Source organism: Arachis duranensis, chromosome 3 (assembly GCF_000817695.3).
Source record: "Arachis duranensis cultivar V14167 chromosome 3, aradu.V14167.gnm2.J7QH, whole genome shotgun sequence".
In the NCBI taxonomy this organism is placed as follows: domain Eukaryota; kingdom Viridiplantae; phylum Streptophyta; class Magnoliopsida; order Fabales; family Fabaceae; genus Arachis; species Arachis duranensis.
In genome coordinates this window covers 115,574,131-115,584,866 of record NC_029774.3, presented here as the reverse complement: position 1 = coordinate 115,584,866, position 10,736 = coordinate 115,574,131, and the positions used below count along the sequence as shown (strand labels likewise).

The 10,736-nt window shown below is 40.4% G+C and overlaps 2 protein-coding genes across 2 annotated transcripts; both read left to right on the top strand.

Moving 5' to 3' along the window:
* The first annotated feature begins 856 nt into the window (after positions 1-856).
* Positions 857-2,697, top strand: LOC107480386 (uncharacterized). Its single transcript, XM_016100512.1, has 2 exons — positions 857-1,252; positions 1,366-2,697. The coding sequence occupies exons 1-2, from the start codon at positions 857-859 to the stop codon at positions 2,695-2,697; spliced, it is 1,728 nt and encodes a 575-aa protein (XP_015955998.1).
* A 4,885-nt stretch (positions 2,698-7,582) lies between these two features.
* Positions 7,583-10,225, top strand: LOC107480387 (pentatricopeptide repeat-containing protein At4g39530). The gene has a single exon (XM_016100513.3). The coding sequence runs from the start codon at positions 7,629-7,631 to the stop codon at positions 10,188-10,190; it is 2,562 nt and encodes an 853-aa protein (XP_015955999.1). The 5' UTR covers positions 7,583-7,628; the 3' UTR covers positions 10,191-10,225.
* The last annotated feature ends 511 nt before the right edge of the window (positions 10,226-10,736 follow it).

The window sequence follows — 10,736 nt, the reverse complement described above, 5'->3', positions numbered from 1 at the left end:
AAACAAATGCACAACGTAAACCGTGGTAGGCAGCCACGGTTTACTCTTTATAGATGAAAGTTAGAAACCGCTGGAAGTAGCCACGGTTTATGAAGAGAGAAATGCATGAAACGTGGCTGCCAACCACGGTTTATGAAGGACGTCCATTTGGAATAAAATCCTGTAACCTAGAGCGGTTTATGTTAAATGAAAATCTATATATAGTTGAGTGAGATTCAAGCTGGTGAGGAGATCATTATCACAATGTCAAGTGAGGAAGAGTGTGTTCTTGTGTTAGTGCATTGCTCTGGAAAAATAAAAAAAAAGCAAAAAATATGGTGTGAAGTTCACTGACAGAGAACCGTTGAGTGTATTTGTTAGTTCATCAAACAGTTTGTCAGATTTGAAGAGCAGCATCTTGCAGAAGCTTGGGGTTTTTGGGAGCAAGTTTGTGAAGAAGATCTTCTACAAGATTCCCATCACTGTAGTCTCCAGCGGTGTCATGTATGATACGTTCGTGTTAGCGGCTGACGAAGATATTAGGGTTCTGTTTCATTGCGTAAGGAGTTTTCCTGAGGTCAGAATACACGAGTTGTATGCGAAGTTGGAGGTAACTCTGGATAGTTCTGGGGCATCGGCTCCTGTTCATAGCTCGACTGCCGCAGGTGGTGCGTCTTGCTCGGCGCCAGCGATCCGGCCATCTGTTCCGCAAGTTGCCTCACCTTCCTTTGCGGCTGATCTGGTACAAACGGAGGCAGTTCGCACTGTACCTTCCCCTAATCAAGGGGTCCTGCAGTAGGCATTTCAGGGGGAATCAGGTCGTGCCACAGATGATGAACTTCAAGGATTTGGGGAACCTGATTGAGTAGAGAATGCAATGCGGGAGGATGACTCTAACCAGGAGCCTGTAAATATCTTTGGAGACAGCGATGATGACACCGGTGCTAATCCACATGCACAAGAAGGTCCCTCAAGTTCTGGCACACAGCATTACCTTCCACACTTCTCGACGCTAAACTTGGAGGCTCTGGGTGAACACCCGGCGGGAGTTGCTGCAGTTGGTGGTTCGTCAACAGAATTTCAGATTGGGCAATCCTTCCAGAGTAAAGATGAAGCTGTTCTTAGTGTGAAGGACTATAGCATCCGTCGAGGTGTTGAGTACCGAGTGTTGGAATCGGACCATCTGAAGTATCATGGAAAGTGCAAGGGTTTCGGCAAAAGTTGTAGTTGGCTGATTCGGATTTCGCTCCGTGCACGAAAGGGCACTTGGGAGGTACAACGGTCCCCACACTTGCTTAGCCACATCTATTTCCAGTGATCACCGTCAGCTTGATTACCACGTTATCTGTGCTCGGATTTTTTCATTGGTTAGTGCGGATGCTGCAGTACCGATCAAGGTGTTGCAACAAGCAACTGAAGCTGATTTTCTGCTTCAAGCCCAGTTACCGGAAGGTTTGGAAAGCAAAACAGAAGGCAGTTGCACAAATATATGGAGATTGGGAAGAGTCTTATGCTGAGTTGCCACGTTGGATGCTAGGAGTGGAGTTGACGATGCCCGGGACAGTAACTGTGTTGCAGACGTCTCCTGTTCGAGTTGTGGACCAGATTGATGAGTCAACAGTGTACTTTCGTCGTCTGTTTTGGACATTTCCACCTTGCGTTGAGGCCTTCCAGCATTGCAAGCCGCTTGTGAGTATTGATGGTACCCACTTGTACGGCAAATATGGAAGCACCTTACTGTTGGCGATTGCACAGGATGGGAACTCAAACATCCTCCTGATAGCATTCGCCCTTGTGGAGGGGGAAAATGCCGAGTCATGGTCTTTTTTCTTGTCCAACTTAAGAACGCATGTGACGCCACAGGAGGGTATCCTTGTTATCTCAGACAGGCATAACGGCATCAAGTCTGCACTTGAAAATCCCGTGAATGGTTGGCTGCCACCACGTGCTTATCGGGCGTACTGTATCCGTCATGTGGCAGCAAACCTCAGCCTTTCTTTTAAAGGTAAAGATGCCGGAAGGATGCTGGTTAATGCGGCGTACGCAAAAACTGAGGCGGAGTTCTATTACTGGTTTGACATCATGCGTACAGAGAATCCGGCCATGTGTGACTGGGCGAACCGGATGGAGTATGAGAAGTGGACGCAACACCAGGATAGCGGTAGATGGTTCGGTCACATGACGACAAACATCAGTGAATGTGTGAACTCCGTCTTAAAGGAAACTCGCAACCTCTCGGTCACTTCGTTGGTAAAGTCCACATACGGAAGGCTTGCTGGGCTATTCGTTCTCCGGGGACAAACAGCAGAGGCGCAAGTTGGATCTGGACAAGAATTTTGTCAGGCATTGGTAAAGGCTATTGAAAGGAACATAAGAGAGTCAAAGTGCTTCACCGTCACCTTGTACGATAGGCACCAGTCGGAGTACACGGTTGCTGAGACGACACCGACTGGGAACTTCTCGTTAGGTAGCTATAGAGTCTCGCTGAAGGATCACACATGTGATTGTGGATACTTTCAGGCACTCCATTATCCATGTTGTCACGCGATTGCTTGTTGCGCCCACTCTCGACTTAATTGGGCAGCATATGTGCATGAGGTGTACCGTATGAGTGAGGTGTTCAAAGTTTACAGTCATGGGTTTGTTCCGCCCATCCTAGAAGGCCTATGGCCCCCATATGCCGGGCCAACTGTCATCCCTGATCCTAACATGAGGTGAGCGAGAGAAGGTCGTCCGAAGGCAACTAGGGTCCGCAGTGCCATGGATCGATCTGCTGAGAACCAGCCCAAGCGCTGTGGCCTCTGTCGACAACCTGGTCATACGCGGAGGAACTGTGGCCAGCGAAGAGATATTGCTGACGGGAATACTTAGGATGTGTTATTTAGCTTGTTGTTGGGTTATTCGCGTAAGTTAAGTTTCTGTCTGTTAAAAGCATTGGTGTTATTCATATGTTTCTGTATCGTCATGTAAGAATGTTTTTTTCTTGACTTGTTAAATTAAGACAGCTTAATTTAGTGTTAATGTCATTGTATTGTTTACACAAACTAACTCGAAACGACTACATCATGAATCATATTTAATAGTCACATACATCGCATTCAGATATAACACCGGATAGCAGAACAAAAGTTTAAACATTAATCCGACAACATAATGAAAGAAACTTCATAGAAAAATGGAAAATACACAGCTAACTAATCAGAATCCTCAATGGTGTCACTCTCGTCATCATGCAACTGACCAATAAGGTGACCTCCAGTGCCACATAAAGGAGCACGACGAACCCTCCACCTGTGGCACCGGTGCCTGAGGAGGAACGACGCTGAAAGCCGAAGCTGGGGTACCTCCTAACGCAAACCATGGGTCCGATGGTGAAGCTGTTGGCTCGTTCAGGTCAACCGACAACTGTGGCTGTACATCCTGAACATGTGGCTGGTGCTCGGCAAACTGTAAATGTACCTCATCCATCTGTGGCCTATAATGAGTGCCATCATCGTCCCCTAACATGTCTGCTATATCTCTGAAGAACTCTGACTGCGTCACAGGATCATCGATGTCCATACCGACAACCGCGGTAGTATAGTCGGCGAACGCCTGCGGGTCAACACTCTCGAACATCTGAGAAGAACCCCCCACCTCGTACGTAGGCTGATCCATCCCTAACCCCACACCACCAATGTCCTCACCAGCAGCATACTGACCACTGTGATACTCTCCGGATGGTCCTCTACCACGGGCCCGTCCACCACCATCCCGCTGACCATGTCGTCTGGCCCTACGTCGAGGAACACGATGATCAATATTACCTCCATGATCATCGCCAGCCTGGTCCTCCTCCAAGCGGTCGGCCAGCCAACGCCACTCTCGATCCGTAGTACATGTGCCGATACGCCTACGCCGGTCCACGCGGCGGTTCTCCGGTCTGTCGACAACCCGCACCATCAGAGGTGCCTGGGATGACCTGACGAGCCTTCTCAGTCAACACAATAGGCCTAGGATCCTGAAATGCAACCTCCGGAGAAAAAACTGTGGGCCACACGACACCACCAGTCTAGGTACTCAGCTGATGGCCCGGGATCAGCGACTCAGTCAACCGGTAAAACTGTGGCATGCCTATCCTCCCAATGTTGATGCCACTCCCGATAATAGGAGGGGAACCACCTATCTCCACCCCTCCCGTCCTTCGCATGAAGCCAATCTATGTTAAGAGCCAATTGAGGGAGATGCTGAACCCCGCCGAACTGCGGCATAACCCTATCCACCTGGTGCCACTCAATGGCGGCAAAATAAATGAGGCTGGTAACTGCCGTCCATAGCCTGCGGTGCTCGTCAACTAGTATCTCTGGATGAACAACAGCTGCGACATCCGGAGAGGAATAGGGCTCCCACACGATCTACATCACATAATGAAACGTTACGTAAAACAAATATTATAACAAGGAACACATAACTGTATCAACGATAAGTAAAATTACTCACATCATGCACACGCAATCTATCCAAACACAGGCGTGCAGCCACCACTCTTTGATCTACTGCATCGTTCCTCGGTAGATACTCAGCCCACCTACAAGTTCAATTTAAAGAATGTCATAACATGTAATGGGAGATGTAAATGAACAATTTCTAACTCTAAAATCATATTTCCTTACCTGGATGCAAGTGGAAACCCGAATATGTTGAAACCAGTAGGCCTCAGACAAGGAAATCTCCAAAAGATCCAAGACTGTAGAAGCTGTAGTGGCCCAACCAAGTTGACAACGTTTCTGTTTGTTCCACGACAAAGACATCTGTACAACCACGCCAGTGCGGCCGAGCCCCCAGCTATATCTACCTAAGTCCTCCAACGATGACACATAAAGAAACCAACGAAGGTGGACACGGTTGGCGTTCTTGTCCGCAAACAGCTGAGATGACAACAGCATCATAATATAGGCTCTCGCATATATACGCACGATGTCGTCAGTAGCATCTGCTGGCAAAACCCGAAACCGCTCATGGAACCATGTGTAGCACACTGTCATTTGCTTCACTTTATTCTGCGGAGGTAACTCCCCAAACAAGTCGCGGAACCACACCCATGCCGGTCTTCCATTTTCCATGAAATTCTCAAATTCACTAAGGCACCCACTCACAGGCTCACCATCAATCAGTAAACCCAGCTGATAGGCCACGTCCTCCAAGGTGACCGTACACTCCCCAAAGGGCATGTGAAAGGTGTGGGTCTCAGGACGCCACCTCTCAATGAATGCGCTAAGTAGAGGCTCATCAACCCAGAACCACTGACTGTTCAGCCTAGCCAAGTGATATAAGCCTGCGGTCTCTAAATACGGTATGATACGCTCGTGTAAAGGCATATTCTGTTGTCTTCTCACACCGCTAATAACCCTAGTAGGCTGCAAAAAGATGGATAGCAAACTCTCAACAGACAACAATAGTAACAACTTACAGTAATATCAATAAAAATCCCTAACCATAACAAGAACAGCAAAAATAACACTAACAATATTACTAACACCTAAAACTAAAAAACTAATTCTAACAATAACAAAATTTAGAAATTTAATAAATATAAAAAACTCACGTTGATGATAACAGCAAAAAATTCTATTATAACTTTTAAAACATTAATATAACATTTACCATTAAAAATAGCAACATTAAACAAAAAATAATAATAATAAGGCGGTTTAACCAACCTCTTGGTCGATAAATCCAGCCACATGCGCAACGCCATTTAACCGGTACATCCGAGCTTCTTCTTCCATTGGTTCGCCACTCAGCCGGTTCAAAATCTCAAACAAACTACTAAACCAAAAAACTTTTTTCCTCTCTCACCCACCAACCTTCTCCTAATTTTGGAAGCACACAAATGATCCGCCCTCACCAGCCACAGCTTTCCTATTTATACTACACACTCATAAACCGTGGCTGCCTCTAGGGTTTTATGTACGAATCCTTTCCTTCATAAACCGTGGCTGCCTACCACGGTTTATGTATATCTCTTCCCTCACGTAAACCGTGGCTGCCTACTACGGTTTACACTCAAAATCCTTTTCTCATAAAACTTGGCTACCAGCCACGGTTTATGTTGATTTTAAAACCGTGGTTGCCTCCCACGGTTTCTATATAAAATGAAACAAGACAAAAAGGTATGCAATTTCCAATTGTTGTAATCTGGTAAAGGATTCACCCAATTGTTTTAAATTGGTAAATTGCCCTATTTAAAATACATTTATTTGAAAAATTATTTTAATAATATATAGTTTTATACCGTAATTATTCATTTGTATAATTTGTGAACATTAACATGCAAAAAATAGTAACTAAATAAATATATAAATGTCATTAGTTCATTACTTACACCATACAAAAAATAAATTATTTTTATGTAACTAAATTAATATAATAATAATTTTAGTTACATAGTGTTTTAGATAAAAGAGAAACGATTAAACTCATGACCGACTTTATGAGATAACGGCAGAATACCATAATGACTATGCCATCAAATTCTGTAATTGTCGAATCTCGACAATAATATATTACAATAAACATTAAATGTGAGAAAACGACACAGTTTTAGAAGATAAAATTAAAAGGAAAAAGTAACTAATAAACAAGTATCGAAGTGTTTTGCAGATTGTCCACTTAGATCTAATTCAATGCGTGATAAAATTGATGATAGCAGGTCAGCTTCTCGAAGAGAACGAGAAGTTTTGGACCCATATACCCACTCGACAGCTAACTTTTTTTTATATTAGATTGTTATTGGTGTTTTTCATTAATATTATAATATTTTAACGTAATGCAGTGATATAGGATAAAATGAAATCGTGAGTAACGATTTCAAATAAGACAAAAAATAAAAAAAAAAACAGAAATCGTGAATTACAATTTTAAATAAGACAAAAAAAATAAAAAATCGTGAGTTACAATTTTAATTTTTTAATTTAAAAAAATATGATTTATGTGAATAATAATTTTTTTTTGTTATGCAAATAATAAGTAACAATTTGTATTATACATCATATTTATAACATACACTCATTTTAATTCATAATAATCACCATTTCATCCATCATATAAAAAATAATTAACTTCCCACTCGACACCTATGGACGTTACTAACTTACACAACACTAAAACTAAAGCAATATAAAAAATAAGGAAAAGTATACGTTACCAAGAGAGAGTCTGCCAATTATTACCAATACGTGATAAATTAGGATTAAACTATGATTAACTTAGATGTGGTTTTATTTAGTAAATGGGCTTCATGTCCAACCCAACTCAAGTTGGCAGATTTTGGCAGATAAAAAGTTGGTAACGTAGCACTACTGAAAAAATAATTAGTGAAAACTACTTGTCGAAATATACGTTAATTAAGATAAATAAAAATAAATAAAATAGTTAAATAAATATTGGTCAAAATTAAAACAATTAATTATAAATAAAATATTTTAATATTTATAATATTAATTTTGAAAATTATAAAAAAATGAGAATGGAAAAAATTTTAAATTATCCTTTTAACCTATTTTAAATCAAGAAAAAAAAAATTCTCAACTCTTTTGAAAAAATTCTGATTGTTACCGTTCCATACAAGCTCTGTTGAAAGCAGAGCATGCATCCACCTTGTCCCATATATGATGCGAATCCAACATGGACAATTACTACGATCTAAGTTCAATTTCCTTCACAAAATCAATGCCAACCATGCTTTTAACATTCCCACTTTGTCACCTCATAATTTTCTTCACTCACTTGATCCATTTATAACTCCTCCATTACGTAAACAACGGGAAATTGGTCATGAATTGGCCAGTTTGTTGCAGTTGTCATGGCCAAACAATCCTATTCCTTATTACTATAAGAAAATCCATGCTCATGTTGTGGTTTTGGGCTTTCAACATGATCTTTTCCTTGTTAACACTCTGCTTCGTGCATACTCAAAATTGAAATTTATAAATGATGCACAGAAGCTATTCGATATTATGCCTCAGAAAAACCTTGTTACTTGGTCTTCTATGGTTTCCATGTACACTCAACATGGTTATAGTGTGGAAGCTCTGCTGTTGTTCTGCAGGTTCAGGAGAAGTTCTTGTGAGGAACCAAATGAGTACATTTTGGCCAGTGTTGTCAGAGCTTGTACACATTTGGGTAGTCTCGCTCAAGCACTGCAGGTGCATGGGTTTGTTTTTAAGAGTGGATTTATTCAAGATGTTTATGTGGGCACCTCTTTGATTGATTTTTATGCAAAGCATTGTTACATTGAGGAAGCAAGGATTCTATTTGATTGTCTTGAAGTGAAAACTATGGTTACCTGGAATGCAATTATAGCAGGGTATTCAAAACTTGGAAGAAGTGAAGTGTCCTTAAAGTTATTCAACCAGATGAGAGAGTGTGATCTATGTCCAGACAGGTATGTGCTTTCTAGTGTGTTGGGTGCTTGTTCGATGCTTGAATTTCTCAAAGGTGGTAGGCAAATTCATGGATATGTATTAAGGAAGGGGATTGAGATGGATGTTACAATGGTCAATGCACTTATAGATTTCTATTTGAAGTGTCACAAAGTGAAGACGGGTTGGAAGTTATTTGATTGTCTGATAGACAAAAATATTGTTTCGTGGACCACCATGATTGCTGGTTGCATGCAGGATTCATTTCATCAAGATGCCATGAACCTCTTTGCTGAGATGGCTAAAATGGATTATAAGCCCGATGCATTTGGTTGCACTAGCATTCTCACCTCATGTGGTTCAGTCCAGGCTCTAGAAAAGGGAAGGCAAGTGCATGCTTATAGTATCAAGGTGAATATTGATAATGATGATTTTGTGAAAAATGGCTTGATTGATATGTATGCAAAATGTGATTCCTTGACTGATGCAAGAAAAGTCTTCAACCTTTTGGCTGTTGTTAATGTAGTATCCTACAATGCGATGATAAATGGATACTCAAGACAAGACAAGCTAAATGAAGCATTGGATCTTTTCCAAGAAATGAGGCTGAGTTTATTGCCACCAAATCTATTAACATTTGTAAGCCTGCTTGGGCTGTCTGCATCCTTGTTTCAGCTTAAATTAAGCTACCAAATACATGTTTTGATTATTAAATATGGAATTTCTTTAGACAATTTCGCTGGAAGTTCTCTAATAGATGTTTATTCAAAATGTTCATGTATTGGGGATGCAAGATTAGTTTTTGAGGAAATACATGACAAAGACATTGTAGTATGGAATGCGATGTTTTCTGGGTATACACAACAGTCAGAAAATGAGGAAGCACTAAAACTTTACAAAGATTTACAAATATCAAGACTAACACCCAATGAGTTCAGTTTTGTTGCTGTGATCACAGCAGCAAGTAATATAGCAAGTCTGCAGCATGGTCGGCAGTTTCACAACCAGGTCATAAAAATGGGCCTTGATGATGATCCGTTCATCATAAATGCTCTGGTGGATATGTATGCCAAGTGTGGAGGCATTGAAGAAGCTCACAAGGCATTTAGTTCTACAAATCAGAGAGACGTTACTTGTTGGAATTCCATGATTTCAACATATGCACAGCATGGAGAAGCAGCGAAAGCTCTAGAGGTGTTTGAAAACATGATTAAGGATGGAGTAAGGCCAAATTATGTCACCTTTGTAGGTGTGCTATCAGCATGTAGCCATGCTGGACTTAATGACCTTGGATTTCATCACTTTGAATCAATGCCCCAGTTTGGTATCGAACCGGGAATGGATCATTATGCTTGCATGGTTTCTCTCCTGGGCCGCGCTGGTAAAATATACGAAGCAAAGGACTTTATTGATAAGATGCCAATAAAACCATCAGCAGTAGTGTGGAGGAGCTTGCTCAGTGCATGTAGAGTTTCATGTAATATTGAACTGGGAACGTATGCTGCTGAGATGGCAATTTCATGTGACCCAGCAGATAGTGGATCATATACTCTACTTTCAAATATTTTTGCTTCCAAAGGAATGTGGGTACATGTCAGGAGGGTGAGAGAAAAAATGGACAAAGGTGGGGTAGTGAAAGAACCAGGATGTAGTTGGATTGAAGTGAATAATGAAGTTCACACGTTTATAGCGAGGGACAAATCCCATCGTGACACCACCCTTATATCTTCAATGTTAGACAATTTGATTCTTCAGATAAAAGAGTTTAGTTATGTGGGTAATGCAGCCGCATTCTTAATTGATGATTGAGATCAATTATAATGTGCTAATATTACAGTTACGAGTTACCCAAACTTAACTTGTAAGTTATCCCATCAAGTAAGAGCTTATTCGTGTACCATTAACTTGTTAGAAAAAAAAATTATTGAGAAAAATATTATAGTTTTTAGTGTGTTTCACAAAATTTTAATAATAAAAATAAAAATATTAAAAAAATATATATTTTTTAAAAAATTATAATTTATTTTTTTAAAGATTTTTTAATCTAAAAAAAGATATTTTTAACATAATAAATAAACAAAAAATATTTTGAATAATTATTTAAATCAATACTAAGGATTTTAAAAGCAGACATTTTAGTTAAAAAAATTAATACACAAAAACATTTTTAAAGTTTTACTCCAACGGACAAATTAGTACTCAATTCATTTTCCGACAGAATAATTACTCAGATCAGTCCCCAAGAATTTTAAAAATAGACATTTTAGTTTCCTAAAAAAATTAATACACAGATCAATTCCCAACGTTTTTCTTCATCAAACATAACAGTCTTCCGTAAAAAAAAGTAAAATAAAA

Coding starts and splice junctions, on each gene's coding strand:
- LOC107480386 (XM_016100512.1), top strand. CDS start 857: ATGCGGGAGGATGACTCTAACCAGGAGCCTGTAAATATCTTTGGAGAC. Junction 1,253..1,365: donor CACGAAAGGGCACTTGGGAG/GTACAACGGTCC, acceptor CGGATGCTGCAG/TACCGATCAAGGTGTTGCAA.
- LOC107480387 (XM_016100513.3), top strand. CDS start 7,629: ATGATGCGAATCCAACATGGACAATTACTACGATCTAAGTTCAATTTC.